This window comes from Episyrphus balteatus, chromosome 3 (assembly GCF_945859705.1).
Source record: "Episyrphus balteatus chromosome 3, idEpiBalt1.1, whole genome shotgun sequence".
NCBI lineage: Eukaryota > Metazoa > Arthropoda > Insecta > Diptera > Syrphidae > Episyrphus > Episyrphus balteatus.
Window position 1 is genome coordinate 105,852,659 of NC_079136.1, and position 23,404 is coordinate 105,876,062.

At 33.0% G+C, this 23,404-nt stretch overlaps 2 protein-coding genes across 3 annotated transcripts; one reads left to right on the forward strand and one right to left on the reverse strand.

Annotated features, from left to right (window-relative positions):
* The first annotated feature begins 816 nt into the window (after positions 1-816).
* On the forward strand, positions 817-19,491 carry LOC129914457 (protein-lysine N-methyltransferase CG9154). The gene is made up of 4 exons (XM_055993727.1): positions 817-851; positions 1,205-1,440; positions 1,495-1,636; positions 19,110-19,491. Exons 2-4 carry the CDS (start codon positions 1,288-1,290, stop codon positions 19,463-19,465), a joined length of 651 nt encoding a protein of 216 aa, XP_055849702.1. The 5' UTR covers positions 817-851; positions 1,205-1,287; the 3' UTR covers positions 19,466-19,491.
* LOC129914459 (prefoldin subunit 1) lies at positions 19,476-20,580 on the reverse strand. 2 transcript variants are annotated; one of them, XM_055993728.1, is made up of 4 exons: positions 20,476-20,580; positions 19,968-20,066; positions 19,776-19,918; positions 19,476-19,724 (listed from the first exon to the last, which is right to left on the reverse strand). In XM_055993728.1, the coding sequence occupies exons 2-4, from the start codon at positions 19,995-19,997 to the stop codon at positions 19,508-19,510; spliced, it is 390 nt and encodes a 129-aa protein (XP_055849703.1). In that variant the 5' UTR covers positions 19,998-20,066; positions 20,476-20,580; the 3' UTR covers positions 19,476-19,507. The 2 variants fall into 2 exon arrangements, with proteins under 2 accessions (XP_055849703.1, XP_055849704.1); XM_055993729.1 differs by lacking the exon at positions 20,476-20,580 and having other exon boundaries at positions 19,968-20,152.
* Between the last annotated feature and the right edge of the window lie 2,824 nt (positions 20,581-23,404).

Consider the following 23,404-nt stretch of genomic DNA (forward strand, 5'->3'; position numbering starts at 1 on the left):
CGACACGAGACACGACGCGATTATACACTTCAACGAAACATAACAAAATGACGCTTTTGCTCTTGTTGGCTATGTCTGTTTCACTTTTTTTTCCATTTCTCACTTTTCACCACGATTTCTCCTTCCACTTTGTGTTCATACACAAAAAGTTGCAAGTGTGTGAGTGCAACCCCGCTTTTCTCCGTCGGAGGTCGGACTGTCTTTTCTGGACTCCGTTTTCTTGCTTGAAGGGGAACTAGGAACAAACGTCAAAAAGAGGAAAAATTTAGCAATGGAACTGTACTGCCCTCAGAAAAAAGTTCCCTTCGTGAGCACCCTTCAAGCAAACAAGTCCGACCTCGATGCGAATCCGCTCCGCCTCAGGCGGAGCTGAGTCCGACTTCGGCTCAGAAACGGGTCCGAAGGCGGCTCAAATTAGTATGGAAATTATAATCACCGCGGAGCCGATTTTATATGTATTGGTTTTTTCACCACGATTTCTCCTTCGACTTTGTGTTCATACACAAAAAGTTGCAAGTGTGGGAGTGCAACCCCGTTTTTCTCGGTCGGAGTGTCTTTTCTGAACTCCGTTTTCTTGCTTGAAGGGCTCCCTTCGTGAGCATCTTCCCCCTTCACTCCTCATCCCTCTTGCCTACAAACTCACTGTTTAGGTGATTGAAAAATCACCGTGTACGTGTAGCCTGGCACTTAGGTATATGTATATGCATATTTTCGATTCGATTCAGCTCCCGAGTCGGATCGGATCGACAAATCCGGATTCAATTTGATCCAGGTATATATAGACCTAAATCCTGATTCAATTCGGATTCAAATCGCCATACAAACGGGGTAATAGTTTGTCGATGGGTTCGTATGTCAGCTATTACATGAAGCCTCAAGAGGCGCGCCTCTTTTCAAAACCAATGAGTGCAAAAGAGAAAGAAGATAAAACAAAAATTATCCGACCGGAGAGTCGTGGGCCAAAATTCTGAGACTCTTTTTTGACGTTTCTTTTTCCAATCTTTCTTTTTTCAACATTCCCTTTCATTTCTTTTTGCTTCTTGGTGGAATACAACAACAACAATACTTAAATCAAAAGAGAAATGTCAAATTTGAGTCTTTGACTCAAGAGGCATCATGTAATAGTACGCGCCTCACAGAATGATTATCAAAAGAAAATTCGAAAAAAGAGTCGCGCCTCTTGAGGCTTCATGTAATAGCTGACTATAACATCAAGCATTAAAAATTATAAATTGAATGTCACATTTTATACTACATAAGCAGTGAAATTATCCTTTCTTATTGAAAATGAATTCATTGGAAGATACTGATGTAACGCTAACGGCAGAGACACTCCATGTTCTCAATGAATTCCTTCATGAAAAGGCCGAACGAGAGCGGGAAGAACAAAATCGTGTTTTAGGTATATCAGGAAATACCTCAATGTTTGAAGAAGACTGGGTGAGAGAAAAGTCAAAAATTCTCGTAATAATTAATAAGACTTTTATATTTTAGCAACTAAGTCAGTTTTGGTATAGCGAGGAGACAAAACATTCTGTAGGAAAGGTAGTTCAAAAGCTTTCAAGCCCTGGAAGTCAGATAGCACTTCTCTCGTGTCCGTCACTCTATAGTACAATTAAAGATATACATGCCGATGGTAAATGCAAAATCAAACATATATTACAGAATAGCCCAGTAATTTTAGATTTTATCTGCGGAAAAATTCCTACTAGGCTGAATTTTGGTATAACCTTTATTACTGCGTTTTAATAAAGATGTGAAAAATCGACATTAATATCGTGCAGGCTTAAAAAAATTATAAGGGTCAAAAAGTCAAATATTTCGCGACCTATTGATCGGGGTCATCAGAAGTTACAATAAAAATTGTTCGTCGTTAAATTACCTACAACATATGCCCCTAACATTTTTCTGTAAAATGGACCGTTTTGGGAGCAGAGCCCAGAGAAGGTGACTAGATTGCATTCACATACGAAAAAATACATATTTTTGGTTTATTTTGCTCAATTTTTGAGGTTTTTATTGAAGTAGCTTATATTTTTTTGGCCAAGAAGAGCCACCGGTGGGATCGCTAGTTTATTTTAAATTTTTAACTTGCAGGAAGTTGAAATGCAGATCTACTAAAAGATGTCGCAAATTGGAGTATACCCTAATTTTTTAGTCTTCGAAGTCTCAGTTTCCCGTCTGCATTTGAACCATATAATAATTTGTATGGTCAACCGCGAAGGGATAAATTTAATATCTGCGCAATGCATTTTGTACAAAACCAAAACGGTCTTTGTTTTCTGGAACGTGCACATCAGTCCGCAGAAGTTTGCTTTTGTCATTTGGAATTTTCCAACGTTCGTTGCCTTTTAAACTGATCCATTCCCACATTGAAGCTCGGCAGTGAGCCCTTTAAAAGCTCCAACATCTGCCGGCTGCATGTGATGCATGATGTGGTTTGTATTCGGGGGAGAAATGAAGTGCATTTTTTTTTAGAAATATGAATTATTTATTTTGTTAAAATATTTATAAATTTGTATAAATATAAAAAAAAAAATATTATACAGGGTGTCCCAAAAGTTAACGTCGAAACGAAAACGGTAGATAGGGTAGGTGGTGACAGTTATCATAAAAATAGTAAAAAAAATCGCACCCATAAATTTTGTGAGTTACGGGCATTTGAAAAATAGTCGAAAAAATTGTCACCCTGTGACGGTTTTTCATTTGCCGTGACTACAAATCTAAATTTTTCTCATTTTTTTCTTTTGTTACGGAACCTTGAATAACCCTGCTACCAAGTGCAAAAATTTTAACTCAGCTGTATCAGTTTTTAAGCAAATATTAATTTTTTGCCCAACTAAGTACTAAAAAAATTTACATGACTCTAATTCAATGAACCGTAGGTTAAAAAATTGCACTACGATGTTTCGGCAAGTTACCTTAAAAGTTGGCGTGTTCAATTCTCTTTTCAAAATGGTATAACATTGTTGAGAATATTCAATAAATAACCGAGTTAAAAATTATTTTCTTAAGAAATCCGACTTTTTTATTAGGTAAAGCAGGTGGCCTTGGCACAGAGGAATAGGTAGATGAGTTCAGAGCCAGACATCGTGGGTTCAATCCCAACGGTCGGCTCAGAAGTTTTTTCTAAATCGCCAGCTTAACTGAAGCCACCTGTGCGATGATATGAGACAATTTTCAACTATGTCTCCTCCTCTGTGCCACGTTGTTCTATGTTATATGTTCTTTCTTAGTGTCTATCTGTCTCTTTCTTGTGTCATTGTCTTGTGTTGTCTCAGCCAAATGGTCTCAGTTGCCCGTGCTGTTAAATGTCTGTACTTCGTACATTTATGTGCGTTGTACATTGTATATAGTAATAGTAATAGTTATTAGGTAATTTTTCCATATTATTAAAGTTTTTGTATTCTGAAAGGTTCGGAAAGAGTACTTAACTTTATATCTGGAGCTTCCTAAGTGTAATTAAATAATGATATAAAAATTTTGAAAATCGCTTAATTTGGGCAAAAAAACCCTAATAATAAAATACGGAATAAAAGATACACCAGACATGGTACGGGTAAAAAAATTAACGAAGTGTGAATTTGATCTATTCTCACTTCAGATACGACTATTCCAGGAGTAATAAAAAAACGAATGGTGGTAAATAACAGCAAAAAACACTCATTGGCGTGTAAAAATTTACGTTTTCTAACATCTTCGGTGGGTAAACGACAGGAAAAAGAAAAAAGCGGTTTTTTATTTCTCATGTTAGGACTGTAAATAGAATATGGTCAACAGTTCCAATTGCCTTAAATGGTCGAGTTTTGAAAAGACAAAACCACTCAATCAAGAACAGAATTGTATATGATCGAAGTTTTTAAAAGCCTATAACACATGGAAAGTGGAAGTTTATTTCTTGGTATTTTTGAATTAAAGAACATTTTATTTTGATGCCCCTGATGAGTGAAACTATCACTTTGACGTTTTGAAAAAGGAGAAACCATTTTGAGCCCTACTTGATAGTTAAAAAAGAATTGTTAAGGCATAGAAGAAAGTAATCTACTGGAATACTACTGAACTTAAATTTCAAATGTAAAGAATGGAATGATTATCTTAATTATCTAGTAATTGTGAACACTAGACTGGGCCAAAAAAATAAAATATTTTTTTTTTTGAAAGTTACTTCGAAAATCTTGTTCAGGATGATGAAAAAAAAATTTGGTGAAAATTTGAGCCGTTAAAAAAAATTTTAAGAGGTCTATCATCGGTGTTTTTTATTTTTATACATGATATGATGTTTTACAACATAACTGCTTAGATCAAAGTAAAAAAAATTTCTGTTCATTTTTTCTTATATAAAATTAAATTTCCTACAAAAAAGATCTAATTGAAAATTTTCGTCAGACGAGCCGTATTCGAGTAATTAAGCTTTTTAAATCGAAGTGTTTTTTCAATTTGACTGTTTCACTTTGGAATTTTGTGATGAGCAAATAAGTGAATAGAAAAATAAAACCTCGACAGATTCTTATAGGAAATTTAATTGTCTACAAAAAAGGTCTTGTAGTAATTTTCCCTAAATTGAGTTTTGAAGAAGTTATTCACGATTTAAATCGAGAAAAAAATTAAAAAATCAATTTTCAATTTCAAAATTTTCTAATTCACTGAAAATTCAATATTTTCAAATTAGCAAGATGTTTTCTTGTAGGGAATTAAACGTTCTATAAAAAGTTCCTTGGCAGCAAATTAATTGCTTTAACCGTTAAGAAGATATTCGTATCAAAACCAATGCCCACTGATTTCAATAGTTTTCTTATGACAAGTATGCATTTGCGATTTGAATACGATTATCTTCTAAACGGTTAAAGCAATTAATTTGCTGCCAAGGAACTTTTTATAGAACGTTTAATTCCCTACAAGAAAACATCTTGCTAATTTGAAAATATTGAATTTTCAGTGAATTAGAAAATTTTGAAATTGAAAATTGATTTTTTAATTTTTTTCTCGATTTAAATCGTGAATAACTTCTTCAAAACTCAATTTAGGGAAAATTACTACAAGACCTTTTTTGTAGACAATTAAATTTCCTATAAGAATCTGTCGAGGTTTTATTTTTCTATTCACTTATTTGCTCATCACAAAATTCCAAAGTGAAACAGTCAAATTGAAAAAACACTTCGATTTAAAAAGCTTAATTACTCGAATACGGCTCGTCTGACGAAAATTTTCAATTAGATCTTTTTTGTAGGAAATTTAATTTTATATAAGAAAAAATGAACAGAAATTTTTTTTACTTTGATCTAAGCAGTTATGTTGTAAAACATCATATCATGTATAAAAATAAAAAACACCGATGATAGACCTCTTAAAATTTTTTTTAACGGCTCAAATTTTCACCAAATTTTTTTTTCATCATCCTGAACAAGATTTTCGAAGTAACTTTCAAAAAAAAAAATATTTTATTTTTTTGGCCCAGTCTAGTGAACACGTATACTGGATTTTTCAGCAGGACCACGCCTCCTCTCATATCTGGAATACAAAACAGACCTCAACCTTAAAATTTAAAATTTGTGATCGTCGATTTCAAGACAAAAATTCTTCCTAACCCACCGGTCACCATGTAACAATTTATAGGAAAGAAATTTAGTTAGATTGCATACACAGATTAAACAATGCGATTCTTGGACAGTTTTATTTTTTTATGAATAAAAAGACCACCATAAAAATATTATAATAATTGAAATACTTTTTTGAAAATAACTTTGATTGAATTCATTTAATGGACCTACCTATTCTGATGAAACAAAAAAAAAAAAACTCAGTTTTTGGATATGAAAAGTTTTGCCAGAGAGAAACAAAAATAATTACCACACGGTTTGAATTATTTTTTTTTGTTGATGCTGTGAACATCTTAAACAATGACTTGATATCAAAAAATTATTATTTGTCATACACTGTTAGGAAAAAAACGAAAAGTAATGGACCTATTCTGATGAAAGGGAGTGTACATACATAACCAGCATGTTCTTTTAGATTCAAGTTTCTATCTATGACACAACCTAAGTACGTAATGCTTTCAACACAAATTAAAGATTTACTACCCATTTTCACATCAATATCATCTTCAAATATTTGGTCTTTGTTACATTCACCTTTAAGCTTGTTCATTTTCAGCCAATCAATTCTGTTTAGTCATCATTAAATTTCTCACACATATCTTCACTATTTTGGTCACAATCAGACTATTATCCGCAAGAATTTTCACCCCCCTGGGGGCCGTGAAGGGTTCCTAAGGGAATCGCGGCCGCGAGCCAAATATTGATAAAAAAAAATAAATAATGCTAAATACAGACGGTAGATTAGCAAGTTCAACCGAAGAATTAAAAAAAAAAGGCTTTGAATTCCATCTTAATTCCATTTTCGATTTCAGAGTCCACTTCTTGAAAGTAACTCAATAGTTTTATTTAATAAACCCTGTTCTATGAGAGGAATATGGGAGCTAATAAATATTGATTCTTCCGATGAGTTTTCTTTACGAATCTTTTGAACGCAGGGAAAAGAATCAAATTTGCTTGCTGGTAGAGCCACAGACATTAACCGAAATTTTCCGAGAAATCCTCTGATTTAGCAGTTATAATGTTTGCCTCTCTTATTCAGGATGTTTAAATGGTCAAAAAGATCAGATTTTGACTGTTGTAAAAAAAACACCAATCATTCAGCTCGTAATTCCAAAACGTGCGTCAATATTTTGCCAACTGTGTGGTAAAAAGAGATTATTGTGAAGTGAACCAATTTGAACGCATACAATCCTAAACAGTTGACTTTGCAAGGGCTTGCATTTTATAAAGTTCAGATCACATCCTTAAGAGGCACATCATTTATGTAATTTTGCAGGCAGTGAAGAAAGCATTGAGTTCATGAAGAGTTTAGCATTACGAGTTCCAATTTTGTAATTAGTCCTTTTTTGTTGCCGGCAGTGGCGTACGTTGAGTCGTCGGGGCCCCGAGGCAAGACTAAAGTTTGGGCCCCTTTGATATTTGGGGGCCCCTTAGATACAAAAAAAAAGTAAGTATACGCCATACATTTTTTTTGTATGGCTTATTTATTTTTAGGTTCATTTTAATGTTTTAATATGTTCGTTATGCACTTTGCTATACTTACTTAAAATGTCTATCATAAAAGTAGTAAATACTTGAGATAGGGGCCCCAAAAATTAAATATTTAGAGACCTCTAAAATAAAAATTTGTTTAGCTTAGAATTAATAGATCTTGGGGCCTCTGTTCTGAAGTAATATGTACACATCTGATTTTCTATCATCAAACATAGTTTATTTCTTTTGGGGCCCCTGAAAAATTATTTTTGGGGCCTCAAAATTAAGTGCTTAGAGGCCCCTAAAATATTATTGGTATTGGGGCCTCTGTTTCGAAGTAATATTCGGAATGCAACCAATAACGTAATATTTTTATTTTGGGCCCTGATGTATTTGTGTTGGGGCCCCTGAATTGATATTTAATTTTACATTTGATTGTTTTGAACCACTGAAGTAAAAGGTTTTGATGATCCTCAAATAATATTATTTGTCATGCCATCAAAAAATTTGATGAATATTTTTGGGCTCCTTAGCAATAGAGTTTGGGGCCCCCAATTAATATTTGATTGCCTTTCAACTAACGGGGCTCCTCAAAAATTATTTTTTGGGACCCTTCATATAATATTTTTGGAGCCCCGAAGTCATATTTTTTTGGGGCTCTTAAAGTAATATTTAGTAATCCATCAACAAATGTAATTTAATTTAAAAAAACTATTTTTTTTTTTAATTTAATTTTTTGGGGGCCCTGAAGTAAAGGCTTTTGGGGCCCCTGGCCTGAAGTTGTTTGCTTTTTTGGGGCCCATAATGTATTGACTTGAGTAATATTTGGTATGCCATTAACAAAACTTTTTTTGCTTTTTTAGGGCCTCTAATGTATTATTTGTGGTTGCAAAGATTTTTCAAGTAATATTTTTTGGGGCCCTAAGATTATTATAATTTTTCTTTGAAAATAGCAGTTTATTTTGTTGGGGTAACCTTTTTTTTTAAATCAATATATTATATTATCTGCATTGTCTCCAGTGGGGGCCCTGGATTCGGTCGGGGGCCCCGGGGCGCCGCCCCGCTTGCCCCAAGGGAGTGTACGCCCCTGGTTCCCGGTCAATGCTTTGGCACCATCGCACAGTGGGTACCGCCATAGGTAAAAAAAAAATAAATGTCAGTTTTTTTTTAAATGCAATGAGTCTAGAGTCTACGATTTTGTTCGTTTATTTAATTACACGTGTACCCGATGCACGTGTATCTAAAACACATTTACACGTGTACTTTATTTACACGTGCATTTAATAAATACACATGTATTTATATTTACACGTGTAAATAGCGTTCGAACATTCTTAAAAAATGCATTATATGCAATAAAAAGGTTATTGTTCAGGTTTTTGCGTAGTACGCACCCAAAAAAACAAGTTGGAAAACAGGAAATTAGCAAAAATAATTGAGTTTTTTTTTTATTATTAAAACGCTTTTATGTATTAGCTTTGTTTGTGACTGACAATAAGCAATTAAAAAACTAGCCATATAAATATTGGAAATCTATTTCGAGCTGAAACTTTGTACGCATATCAAGTTCGGGTGGCAACGCAATATTTTGGGGTCCGGACTCAGGGGAGGGGCATTGGGGGGTTGAAACACCCCAAATCTTTTTTAGCCCATTTTAATTATCGCAAAAACTCATGTAGGTAATTTGCAAGAAGGGGGCTTTGGGAGCTCATACCACCCAAATAAACTTTCATCTACTTACAAATATTATACGATTACGGGCCAATTTTTCAATAGTCAGATATACCTCAAATAGAGTTTATTCCTAGGAATAAAAGTTTTTTTATATTGACATTTATTCCTCCTTAACTGAAGCCACCTGTGCGATAACATGATCTTATAACGAATTCAAAAGTCTGGCAGCTTTAAATCGTGGCTTTATATGGTTTTCGGGGGGTAAAAAAACACATTCGTTTATTTTCAAAACATGATAAGTCCATGATTTCAAATTTTTCAGGAGAAGAAAAAAATGTTCTATTTTCTTTTGTTAAGTGTAGTAAAATGTATAAAAAATATATTTTGCAGAACAACGGCAACACTTACAGTTATGATTGATACTTTTTTCAAAAGCTAAGATTATAAACTCACTGTTTTGGTATGGAAATTTTTTTTTCAATTTTTAAATAACATTATTCTACTAGGGAATTTAATTCTCTACAAAAAGTTTTGAATTCAATATATCAAAATTTTGCTCGGCTTACGAGATATATTGAAAAAACCAAAAAAGGGGCTTTTGCACCCTTATCTTCAATTTGCTTAATAGCAATGCAAATTAAATGCAATAAAAACCCGTGAACGTCTTAGTTCCTTTCTGAATGACATAATCAATAGTCTAGGAGGAAAAGAAAATTCTGGGGATGCGATACATTTTTCCTCCAATCTCAAAAACTAAAATACTTATAAGCATGTGGTTTTTTGCTTTCGACTAGAAATTTATAAGACCATTGAATTATTTAAAAAAATTATACCCTTTACTTATTTTTCCCCATTCTAAGTCAAAATCCCCTCCCGTGTATACAAAAATTCTTATAACTCAAAAAAGGGATCAGGTACGATTTTGAAGTTTACATATTTAGAATCCTGAAATCAGTCCGAACAATCCTGCATCATTACTTTTGGGGTCCATTTTTGTAAAACCTGCTGCGTCTTCAAGATCACCGTGTGCGTACTTATATTCGTACACATTTTCCTTAAACATTTGAATTCACAATCAAAAGTTTCGGTAAATAAAAAAATTAATTTAAGGAGTGAATAATGACAAATAACCAAACTGCGGGTTGAATAAGAATTTCCAATAAAATTTTGCGAGCAAAGTCAATGTGTAAATCAAGCCAATAAATGCAAAAACCTGAACAATAACCTTTTTATTGAATATAATGCATTTTTTAAGAAATCGCCACAAAATCTAAATGTTCGAACGCTATTTACAAATACACGTGCTTCGACACAAATAATTTTAATACACGTGTAACTCGTGTACCTTAATACACGTGCATTAGTAGGCTCTACTTCAAACCAAAACCAAAAAAAGTTAGACGGTTACACCTTTTTTCACTTCTTAATAGCCATTCAAAGCCAATATATAAAAAAAAGTACAGCTTGCTTATTATCGCTGCAGTTATAAGTTGTAAACTTGGGATAGTGATAACGGATGTTAAAAAATTGTGTACAATATTAAATTATTATGGATATTAAAGGAGAAGGTTAATACTTCCTAAAAACATAAATTATATTGTTAAATAACATTAAGGCTTCTTGTAATGGGGCTCGTAAGCGAAGCAATTTTAATCATTTTTATTTAGCTTAATTTTCAGTAAATTGGAGATTTAGTTGGTTTACCTTCGAGTGCCTTCAACAATTTAAGTTCTCAAATGAAGAATACTGTCCTACATTTCGAAATAATAGCGCGGTCTTTTCCCCTTTTCAAGTAATACAAGTTTAAATGACCCTACACTGAAAAAAAATATCAACTTAAAACTAATAGAAAGCCTCATTGGCACTATTATTTTTATAAAAGACTGACCTAGAGGGTAAGGGTAAAGTGCACGACTGACAGTCAGGTTCGATTCCCGACATTAACCATTTTTTTTTTTCAAAATAACAAAAAATTTAAAAAATTGACAATGTATTATTTTGCAATAATAAATCATATAGACCGAGAGCCGGCAGCATATTTTGGCAGTTTTGGTATAACCGAAATTAGAGTGTGTACATATCTAGATATGCACCACAGTATGTCAACGCAAAAGTCTGGCAGTGATCTTTTTCAGCTTTCCCTTGCTAGACGCATCCAAAGTGCAGTAAAAAATCAACTTGGTGTTTTGGTATAACCGAATAAATGATACACCAAAAAATCATAAAAAATCCCCTGATTTCAAAAATGTGGGTACCAGAAGTTTTTTTTCAGCTTTCGCCCCGCCAGACCGCTTTAAAGCATTTTGAAGTGCATTTTTCTAATAAAAAACCTATTAACTTATTTTCTGTTACGTAGTAACAAATTAATATTCTATGTCTATTCCTGGTTTAGAAAATGAAAGTTTAAGCCCGTTTCTTTTCAGCCTTTACCCTGCCAGAGCCCTCAAAGGTATCTCAAATATGTTTTCTCATTTAAAAAACACCTAGTTTCTGGTTTTTCTTTCTCAAAAACCCGAAAACTTACACTGCTCTAATCATTTCATTTTTTAATCTCTGTAGGTCTAAATTAAACCATTCACTGTCATCAGATTAAGGACTTATACTCTGTCCGATAAAAATTGGCAGTACAGGCCTTATGGGAGAGGTTTTTCAAAATCAATGGGACCTTACGATTGCCCAAAAGGAATTCACGAAAAATATGCCCCTGAAACACAAAAGAAAACCACAGACGCGCCATGGCATTGTTGTTGTAATTTCTTTATTAAGCGAAGTACATCCTCCTATAACCGATCTGCCACACGATCTGTGGTAGGATGAAACTCAATAATAAAAGTTGTTTATTAAAAGTATTCACAATACATAAGAGACATGGTATAAAAAGACCATATTTATACCATGCATAAGAGTTAACATTACCATTGGTAAATTTGCTTCATAAACTACTCCTTTTTCTATTATTTTTCTGAAAGAGCTTTCAGGATTAATGCTTTTTTCAAGCTTTAAAAATGAAAAAAAGCATTATGTGTTGTCGTGGTGCTGGTTGCTGTTTGTTTTTTATTTTGTGTATGTAGAAAAACAGTTAATGTCAACATTTTAAAATGCATTTTAACATTTCAACAGGAAAATTTTTTTACCCATGCGTGTGGTCGGGATGTGTCAAATGAGTGAATTTGTTATGAATTGTTTTGTTATTTTGGTGTTAAACGAAAAAAAGAAATATTTTTTTTTTCGTTTTTGTAAAAACGGTAAACTTTTATCAGACAGAGTATATTTTGTAACCGTTAATATTTCACAACATTTATTAAGTTTTTCACTCAAAGTCTATGACAAATCATGCAAGTCTTAAAAAAAAAAATACATTATGAAAATTTTCTGCGTTAAGACAGGAATCAAAACTGTGTGGTTTCTTTTTAATTTGCACTTCAATATTAATAAATAGTTTCATGATCCTTAATTTTATCGACTGCATCTATCACGTATTTAAATCTTGACTTCAGATCTTTATTAGTAATAACGTTGTCTATTAAAGTAGATGATTGATCAGTTATTCTGGTCGGTTTGTTTCACAATCCGACACAGGCCTTGATCAGTTAGAATTTCTAACATTTTTTCAGCGTAACGATCTTTCGCAAATAAAAAAAAATTATTAAGAAATAACGGCAACACTTACAGTAATAAATAATACTATTCAAAGGCAGAATTTTCTAATTTTTAAATGAATATACACTCCTTTTCATCAGAATAGGTATACAATTTTTCAAATGTTCATTAATCGTTTGTCCCCAATTAATAGTGGTGCATTTTTTTTATAGTTTAAGATGTAGGGAAAAGCAACGGTTAAAATTATTTCAAAATGGACCATAACACCCCGCCTCCACAGGAGATATTTTTCTCTAACTCAATGTCTAACATCTAAAACATAACAATTTTTTTTTTCTTGGCTGGGCAAATTTTGTTCGGACAATTCATTTCAAATGCTTCGTTCGCCAGAGGATGATGTATGATTTTTTGCGAACAAAATTTATTTTATATGGTCAATTTTGTATGAATACTTTTTTTTTTAATTTTTTTTCAATTTATACACATGTACCCATTGCTTGGTCTGTTTTTTATTTGCCTTCCAAAAAATAAACAACTTATTTTTATAAAAATCAATTATAATACCTGTTAAATAAACTCAAAATAAATAAATAAATTCAAAAAGTATATACCATTTCATGAAATCTAATTAATTTCAACATAAAACATGCAAAAATTCGCAAAACAAAGAAAAATATTTTGTCGTCCGCTACTACGGAGACAACCTTCTTCATGAGAGGACAAAAAATAATGAAAAAACTGCAGTTCCAAAAGAAAAAAAAAAACACATCTATCAAATTCGATAAATTCGATGTTAGACAATCGTGTTCAGACAAAATCGAAGACACGGTTGTCTAACATTGAATCATAACAAGAAATGGCGAGCCTCCACAAGACATTTGTTGTTAAGACACGTCAACATAACAAAAATTATCTCCTGTGGAGGCGGCCTGTAACTTTCCCATTGTTTTTCTTGTAAAGTATTTTTTGAGGAAAAATTAACTTATTTTTTTCTTTATCAGAATAGGTACAATCTTGTTATCTTTAATGTTTTTGTGGATTTCGAACAAATTTACTATTAAAACAAATAACTGGACTTTCTAGTGTACTACTAACATTTTGAAAAACATGGGTGGATTAAAATCGCAAAATTTTGGCGAAAACACCTTAAAACAAACAATGAAGGATCCACCAGTACTGGTATGGTTAAAAAAAATTACGAATTGTGAATTTGCTCTATCCAGACTTCAGATAGAAACATTCCGGGGGTAAAAAAAATGAATGGTGGTGGAAAAATCCAAAAAAAAAAAAACACTCTTAGACGAGTAAATTTTTACATGTGCTACCAGTTTTGGTGGATTAAGGACAAGAATAAAAGTGGGTCATTAGTCCCAATCTTTTAAATTGGCTGAATTTTGAAAAGACACCATCACTAAACCAAGAACAGAATTGTATGCGTTTAAGGTTTTTGGAATTCCTTACCACATGAAAAGATGAGTGGTGTTTCTTGTTATTTTTGGATTAACGAACATTTAATTTTGATGTCCTTGGTGAGTTAAACTATCAGTTAAACATTCTGCGAAAGGAGAAACTATTTTGAGACAAACTTCATTGTTAAAAAAGAAGTGTTAAGGCATGGAAGAAAGTAATCTACTACGATAATACAAATAATGAATTTCAAACGTGAAGAGTGGTCACAATTATTTGTAAATGAATGTTCAAGAAACTTTTCCTTAATTCTCTAGTACATATTTGTGAACCAGTATACTGAATTTTTCGACAGGACCGCGCCTCCTACCACAAAAAATGATTTGTAAAATATTGGAAGGAAGTACAAATTTAGGAAGTACCATAGAAAACAACCCTAAACCTTGTTGAAAATGTTTGGAAATGGCTAGTCCGTACTGATAAAATTTGTGATAGTCGATTTTGTAATGATGCATCCTGCAATGCATTACATATAACCTACTACCCCCAAAAACAACTGATCACCAGTCGACTACGCAACTAGCTACCTTCCAGCATCATCATCACCAGCCACCGACGCATGCGACATACATAGTGACGAGCAAAAGTGGTCAAATGTTTTGCCTTTTTTGAAAAAGTTGCTTAAAACTTAGTGTTGTTTACATAAATTAAATCGTTTTAATTTTATTATTTTTCTAAATTATGTCACCATTAGTTTTCCTGATTAAAATTTTAAAAAATGCTTCATTGTCCAAAAATGGAAAGTATCATATTGGTATTTGGACTTGACCAATTCTGCTCGTTTTGGAAAAAGGCTTTTATTTCAATATATTGAGTGTACTAATTACCACTTTTAACAATGCCTCGAGATACGATCTATCAATCTGTAAAGAAATAATTTGAAAATTCGGTAGTATTTCAGCTAAACGGAAAGCTCAAAGCTCAGCACTATTAGACTTGCGTTTTTTTACTCTCCTTACAATTTCTTCAAAATTTTCAACAGATTTTCAGCCAAGTTTTTTTAGCAACAGAAGACTACGTGTTGTCTGATATAATTTTTCAACTATATGAAGAAACAACCAATACCTTTTAAATTGGCAAATATTGGTTCGGAAAACAGAAATTTAAAACAATTTCTTAGTCAGCATAAATCCCTGACCCATTTTGGCTGAAAATCTTTTGAAAATTTTGAAGAAATTGTAAGGAGAGTAAAAAAACGCAAGTCTAATAGTGCTGAGCTTTGAGCTTTCCGTTTAGCTGAAATACTACCGAATTTTCAAATTATTTCTTTACAGATTGATAGATCGTATCTCGAAACATTGTTAAAAGTGGTAATTAGTACACTCAATACATTGAAACAAAAGCCTTTTCCCAAAACGAGCAGAATTGGTCAAGTCCAAATACCAATATGATACTTTCCATTTTTGGACAATGAAGCATTTTTTAAAATTTTAATCAGGAAAACTAATGGTGACATAATTTAGAAATATAATAAAATTAAAACGATTTAATTTATGTAAACAACACTAAGTTTTAAACAACTTTTTCAAAAAAGGCAAAACATTTGACCACTTTTGCTCGTCACTGTACATACCTTCATTACCAACCAGCAACAACAAAAACCCCAAACGCATCACCGCTGCCATGTACCTAGCCAAGCATATCCACATCACTGATAGCAAATTATGATAACACCCACGCAATCGTCCAATGTGCAGTATATGAATTCAAAAGAGAATCGACAAAAAGAATTGTGGTGAATTCAAAACGAAGAAGACGGAAAAAGGGAAACTACAAAAATCTAGAAATCTAACGGCCAATTTCTTCACTTAAGTCCTAAGTCAGCTTAGTACCCGGTCTAGCTAGACCAGGTCCTAGCACTAGTACTCGGTCCTAAGGAAAAGTTAGGACCCGAGCATTTCTTCACATATATAGGACCGGATCTGAGTTCACAACGCAGTCCTAAGAATTAATACGTATAAAACTGGTCTAACTGTCATTCTGTCAATATTTTGATGTTTAAAATAATTATTTTGATATTTGAAACACTTTATTTTCATATTTAAGAGATTTTAACAAAATAAAGAAAGACAAAAAGTAGAAAATAATAAAAGGACTATCAAAAAAATTTCAAAACAAATGTGGTCAAACGTAACAAGAAGCCAACAAGCAAAACAAATTCGATTCATTTATCAAGAAATTAAATAGTCAAGAATTAATTTATGAATGCTGAATTGTGTGATATTCTGAAATACTGGTCACCACTGAGGAAAGTTTCACACAAGTACTCGAGGTATAAACGGATTGCTAACCTTAATGCAGTAGACATATTAAGTTATCGACATTTTCGGATAGACGTTTGTACCTACATATGTACATAAAAAATTTATTTTAATAAAAAGAATAATTTAAAAGAATGCAGTCCTTATATTGTCTTTTTTGTTTACTAAAATGCAACTCGCAATATTTTATCTTGACTTATAGGCAAGTCCGAGGTATTATTGGGGTGTAAATGGTTCACAGGCCGAGAAATGTAAAGACCATCTTGGTTGTCACTTTTAGGAATATCGAACTTTTTTGGTACTTCTTCACCAAAAAGTGTTCTGTTGTCCATTCTTCCCGTTCCGGCATTGCATTCCTCATTTCAGGTAATTTTGGTAAATTTTTAAAAATCGTTCAAATCATTAAAATTACCAAAAAATCACTTAACAAGCGAAACAGCACCCAAGAAATTAATAAATCCGGCAGATTTCTCTTAAAAAGAATAGAATCCATTGTTTTTTATTCAAGTACTAAGCGCTAGACTACCGATTTTGAGGTCCTAACAAATATTGAGTCCTAACTAATACTCGGTACCAATTTGACAGTACTAGGGCTTAGAAGTTTTGTGAAGAAATCACTTGGTACTGATTTGAGTACTAACGATTGGTATAATAACCAGGTACTTGCTGATTTTGAGGAGCTAGCTAGGACCAGGTCCTAACTAGTACTCGGTCCTAAATTGACAGTTTTAGGACCTAGTACTTGGATGAAGAAATGAGTTGGTACTTATTTGAGTACTAACTTTAGGACTAGGACCGGTTTTAGCGTTAGGACTCTGTGAAGAAATCGGCCGTAAGAAAAACGAAGCAGTCCTGAAAGCAAAAATGATGGAAGCAAAGGCGTTGTAGGAAATCCTGGAGCAGCTACATCAGCGAGCACTTCCACTCACCCGCTGCCAACAAATCCACCGATTAACGAGTTCGACAGTCTTACCCGAGAATCAGGAGTTACTACCCAGTTACAAATTATTCTCCGCCGATGTTTTCTGCTAATGCTGCTACTTTCAACCTCCTGCAGACGTTGGGAGGCTAAGGGGCGAAGCACCTAACATGTTTTTTTCAAGACCCACAGTATGTCGTGAAGTCGATGTCATGAACACTGTACGTAAATGGGGATTAAGATATGATGGTCACGCGAATTTATCGAACTTAACGAAAGCTATAAAATTCGAAATAACGAAATTTTGAAAGCGCTTTCCGAAGTATTTAAGGGACCCGCCCTTGAATGGTTTCGAATAAATCGAACTGCTTTTGTCTCGTGGGATGAATTCCAAAAAGCTTTCCTAACCTATTTCCTTCCGACAAGATTTATAAATAAACTGGAAGATGAAATAGTCAGGAAAAGTCAAGGCCCTAGAGAGAAAGCTAAAGATTTTATAAGATCGTATCAATACCTTGTGCATCAACATCCCAACATGCATTTAAAATCCAAAGTCGACAAAGAAATACCACACTTTTGATTTTTCTTACAAAAATTGGATTTATTTGGGACCTTTTAACTTATATATTAAAATTTTTATATCAGGGCATGCATTAGTTTATGGGGATTCATAAAATTAATAATTATAAATTATTTCATTTCAATTCAATTTTTAAAAATTATGATTTGTAGAGAATACCTTTTTTTCTTGTGGACAAGGAAATAGCACACATTGCGAAAATCATAAAAATAATCATTTCTAAGCAAAAATACATACAATTTCCAATAAATTCAATACTACTAAGTTAGTAACTTGTAAGTAGACCACGGTTTTTCAAAGTTCCTTGGCACCTCTTTGGTAAACTTTCAACTAACGTCTGGTATCGACTTTGTGGAGTACGGTACCACGCTTCTTTGATTCTGGCCCAAAGATCGTTTGAATTTTCGAATTTTGTTTCCCCAAGCTTAACCTTGACATCAATTTATAAATTTTCTATGGGGTTAAGATCGTGAATTTGAGATGGCTAGGTGCAAACATCGATTTTTTCGTCGGAAAACCTATCTTGTACTATTTTTGATGCATGTTTGGGTCATTGTCATGTATGAATATCTAATCTAATCAATCAATAAAAAAAAAAAAAAAAAAAAAAAAAAACTGGCGAGAAATATGGTTCTTTGGTATTCTAATGTAATATTAAGAAAAAAGAATTTATCAATTCTGCCATCCATCTAACCAATGGATCCTTACCATGCCAGGAAAATGTGGCCTAGTTTCATCGTCTAGGGATAATATTTTGGCTTGTCCTTTTTACTTGCGATATAGGCACTATATATCAAGTTATGCATTCGTACAAAAAAAAAAGTTGAGATAACATTTTTCCGTGACATTACGATGGTAGAGAATGCCAAAAAAGTGGGTCCCGGAAGTCCGTCTGTCTGTCACTCTGTCACTCTGTCTGTCTGTATAAGGAGCTACAGTCTGAACGGAAGGACCAATTGACTTCAAACTTGGTATGTAGCATTTTTTGGAGGCTTTCCAGAGGGGTTTTTGGAATTAATGTTTTTGGTCCAAAAATAAGGGTACCTGTCATACAAAAATTTCGGAAAAGTTTAATTTCACGAAAACGGCTCCAACGATTTTGTTAAAAAAATTCAAATGTTAGTTTTTTTCACTAATTTACCTTGTTACAGTTTCAAAAAATAAAAAAAAATTGTAGGTACACTTGTTCAACAAAAATATATAGCACTTACACATATGGGCATGGGGTGCTATGGCACCCCAGTGATCACGGTTTCTGCAGTAAGGAGAGAAAAAAATGTACTAAATACATTTTTTACAGCAACGAAATAAATAAGTCATGGCATTCTTGGACACTAGTCTTTTATTTTTTAAAATATAACAGAAGTGGGGTGCAATCGATATGAATCGGTTGCCTCTCACGCAAAAAATCTGCTGCCAGCTCTTAGACTATAAGTATATAATATTTGATTTGACATTCACAATGAGATAATTTGAATACTAGCTATTAGAGGAGGGGTCAAGTAAATAAATTGATTAACGTTCTTTTTTATTTTCAGTAAAAATATTTGAGTTTGACAGAAGATTTTCAACTTTCGGAGATGACTTCATTTTCTATGACTTTAATGATGCCTTCCAGGAGCCCAACCACATCGACGAACACGCAAGCCTCTATGACTTAATAATAGCGGATCCACCGTTCCTATCAGAAGATTGTATTATCAAAACAGCTCACATTATAAAAAAGCTAAAGAAACCAGAAGGAAAGATAATTTTCTGCTCGGGAAAAGTGGTTGAGCCTTGGGTAACAAAGTTTTTGGATCTGAAACTTTGTAATTTTTGTCCAGCGCACAATAGGAACCTCGGAAATGAATTCGTTTCGTTCGCAAATTTTAATTTAGATGAACTCTTATAAAAACAACTAGTTATGTAATGCTTAAATTGTTTTTTATTATTATTATTCAGATTGTACGGTCTTTGTGCCAGAATCTTTTTTTTGTTTCACCAACTCGCGTAAGTTATCCTCTTGATCCTTTAAACTCTTAGCAAGAAATTCTTTTTTTTTTTGTAGCAATTCGAGAGTTTTCTGACATTTTTCTTGTTTAGACTTGAGATCAGCACGCATGTTTTGTACATTCGTTAGAACAAACATTCTACCTACTGAGAGATAGACTCTGGAAAAATATGTTTTTTGATTGCCAACATTTTGTTAACTTTCATTTTACCTTGCATCATCTGGAAGATCGCTTGTGCCCTTTTCAGTGAGAATACATTTGTGTTTTCCAGTCTTAACCATGTCATGCTTGATGTCTAGCATATTAATTTTTTTCGTCGTCTCAATGCGATTGATTTGCACTTCTGTAAACGCCTAAAAGGATGTTTGTATATAAATGATATTTTGAAGTTTGATTTGTAACCTTTTTTAATTCCATATCCATTGTCGCCATTGCTTTAATATGTGTTCAATAAACGTATAATTATTTAATATTAAGTAAAGTATTGAATTTATGAAACACCTGTAAGTGAGAACAGATTTTCATGGGTTATGGGAAACGGGGCGACTTTCCATTAGGTTAGGAAACATTAAGGTTAGGAAACACCCCTAAGTATGATTAAAAAATAAATATTTAAATTTTTCATACAAAATGTATGCAAATGACGACCACGAAGAATTTGAAGTTTGAGGCGTATAAAAGTTGAGATGCGTATGGGGGGGCATGCTGCCCCCCTGCAACCCCCCTGCTTGGGCACACTATAGGATTTGAGGTGGAGACAAGTTTGGGTATGTAAAAAGAACTTCAAAAAAAATTTTTTTTTTCTTCGCGGTCGTAATTTGCATGCATTTGTATGAAAAAATGAACTTTAAAAAATAAATTAAAAATATAAATACACGTTTCCTAACTTTAAAATTGTTATTTTTATTACTTTTAGTCATTAATCTTTCACATAAAATTATTCGCGTATTAAAATTCGTGCGACCCTAAAGGAAAGTTGAGCCTGGGAAACTTCTGAAGTCATACTAGTTTCACTACAAGCCATCGACTAAATGTACTAAGACTCAAAACCATGGACAAACTATACCAAGACTAGGAACTGAGCTGTCAAATAACTTTTGCAAACAAGGTGCGAGGTGTGGTAAATGACCTACCAGGTTTCTGTGTGTTGCGTATTTAAGCACACATAGACACTTGGTAGGTGATTCACCATAGTGGTGGCAAAATTTGTCGGTTAAATTTGTTGTTGCTTTGCACACTTAAGGCTTGGCCACACTGGAGGGTATGCGGTAGCACAGTACACATAATAAGGTAATATATTCCGAACGTTGTCAAAATTTGTTTGTCAAAAATGGGCACCAATCTGTCAGGCCGGCCTTTAATTTTTATATTTCAATCGCAGTAAACAGGAAATTTGTTTTTGTTTTAATTCATAAAATGTCATTTAAAAATATTATAAATTGAAAAATAACAAATTTTCTTCGTGTTTCATCGCGGAAAATGGTAAATGATTGTTTAAAAATTAGTGGTGTACGTCGTTTATCGGTTTTTGTGCGTTTTTCGTCGGTATTTTAACCAATTAAGAATTCGGTAGCTGACATTGGTCGCCAAAGTGTCATGTTTTGACAATCTGGCGACCAATGTCAGTTCGGAATATATTACCTTTTTATGTGTACTGTGATGCGGTAGCGGTACGGGTAGCGGTGAGTTTACTTGTATGAAAAAAATTCCAAACTGACACATCAACGTTCAGGTGTGGAGTTTTTTTAGTACAAATATCGTTACCGCTATACCGCATACCCTCCGGTGTGGCCAAGCCTTTAGGCCGTGTGTGAATTGCGTTAAATAGTTAACACCGGGTAAAATTTTTGACACTATTGAGGTGAACAAAAAAAATCAGCTGTATAGATTATTGCCTCTCTCTGCCTCTTTTCTGCCATGAAACTTCTTTTTACTAGAAAATGGGCACGTTCGGGAAATATTAGGGCCTAAATATTTAGGCAACGTCATTTTCTGAACGGAAATTTGCGTTAATTGACTAAATTAGTTTGGATATGATGTTATTGTCAAATTTGGAAATTTAATTAAGACCGCATGGGACAAACACCGAATTTAACTTTACTTTAATAAATAAATATTATTTATTATAACCGATAATGCACTTTTAATTCGTTTTTCACACAAATAAATTCAATTTTGCTAACAAAATTCTGTAATTGAAAACAATCAGCTGTCATGTTGACAAAAAAAAACTTTCCTAGATTTTTAGGTAAAATTTTCTTGCCTAATTTTCCAGTAAGCTTTCCAATAAAATTACCTAAATTGGAAGGATTTTTTTTTGACAGTTGACCAATCAGAGGCCGAGAAATTACCTAAATATTTAGTCCCTAACGTTTCTGAACCTGCCCAATAACAAAACAAAACCATCTGCAAAAAAAAATTTAACCTAATTTAACCAGAGGGTCAATTCTCGTTCTGTGAAGCTGTGAAGTGATAAAAATAATATCATTTCAGCTTTCACAGCGATTTTTCATTTTATCACTTCACAGGCACCCCAAATCCGATTCTCAAACTCAATGTGATAAATCGTTGAAAAATTCTGTACTAAAAACTACTAAATGAAAAATTCTGTCACTTATATTTCAGTTTTGAGTTTTTAAATTTTGTATTTTTTTTTTTTTGTGAGAATGGGCACGTTTAGGAAATATTAGGGACTAGATATTTAGGCAACGTCATTTTCTGAACGAAAGTTTGAGTAAATTGACTAAATTAGTTTGGATGTGATGCTATTGTCAAATTTCGAAATTTATTTAAGAATTTTACCGGTCGCATGGGTAAGACACCGAATTTCACTTAACTGCAATGAATAAATTAAATTAATTATAACGCATAATACACTTTTTAGTTGTTTTTCACACAAATAAATGTAATTTTGCTAAATTAATTCTTTAATAAAAAACAATCTGCTGTCATGTTGACAAAAAAAACTTTCCTAAATGTTTAGGCAAAATTTTCTCGCCTAACTTTCCAGTCAGCTTTCCAATAAAATTACCTAAATTGGAAGGATTTTTTTTGACAGCTGACCAATCAGAGACCGAGAAATTACCTAAATATTTAGTCCCTAACGTTTCTAAACCTGCCCAATCATTTTTAATAAAATGTCAAAAAATTATAAGGAATAAACTTCGCCCATGGTTAAAAGAAAGGTATTATCATTTAAATATATACATGCAACTATTTTAAAGACCAACAATCATGTTTTTTATAATATTATCCCTAGGAATTAATCAAGGAAATTCAAACGACATGTTTGAAACCAAGAATTGAGAAGATTGTAAATTTATCAGTTAAAGATATGGATATGGTTACAAATATATGCATGGTTTAATAAAAATGACATTGGCAAAGAAATGCTTTTTACTTAATGTTTCTCCTCCTTTTTTGTCTTCAAATTCTAATGTTCTCGCGTGTTCCATTCTTACAAAAACGTATGGTTCCGATCCCGTCGTACTTTATCCTCTTTTTAAGAACATTGCATAATGAACGGCATAATCTTTTCTACCGTACCTCAGCTTTAAACGCTGAAAGGCATTTAGTAGATATAGGTAAGGTGTTGCAAATTACACATTGTCCAAGCATTAAATTTTGATTTATAAATTTAAAATAAGGCGCGTGTTTTTGGCAAAGTTATCCGCAGTAGGATTTACCAAATTTCAACACTGAACTAAAATTTATATGCACGCACCAAGAGAAAGGAAAACCTAAACTTATACACTTCGTCAAAATTCTATCCGCAGCTTGGTTAAGCTTCTAAAGTTTTTCTTAATGCACATAGGGTGCTTTCATAATTGCATGGTTGC

Bases quoted from the DNA above. Each gene is read 5' to 3' on its own strand.
- LOC129914457 (XM_055993727.1), top strand. From the start codon at position 1,288: ATGAATTCATTGGAAGATACTGATGTAACGCTAACGGCAGAGACACTC. The intron at 1,441-1,494 runs GTGAGAGAAAAG...TTTATATTTTAG, and splicing joins CAATGTTTGAAGAAGACTGG to CAACTAAGTCAGTTTTGGTA. The intron at 1,637-19,109 runs GTAAATGCAAAA...TTTTATTTTCAG, and splicing joins TAAAGATATACATGCCGATG to TAAAAATATTTGAGTTTGAC.
- LOC129914459 (XM_055993728.1), bottom strand. From the start codon at position 19,997: ATGGCGACAATGGATATGGAATTAAAAAAG. The intron at 19,919-19,967 runs GTTACAAATCAA...ACATCCTTTTAG, and splicing joins TGGATATGGAATTAAAAAAG to GCGTTTACAGAAGTGCAAAT. The intron at 19,725-19,775 runs GTAAAATGAAAG...ATATTTTTCCAG, and splicing joins GATCTTCCAGATGATGCAAG to AGTCTATCTCTCAGTAGGTA.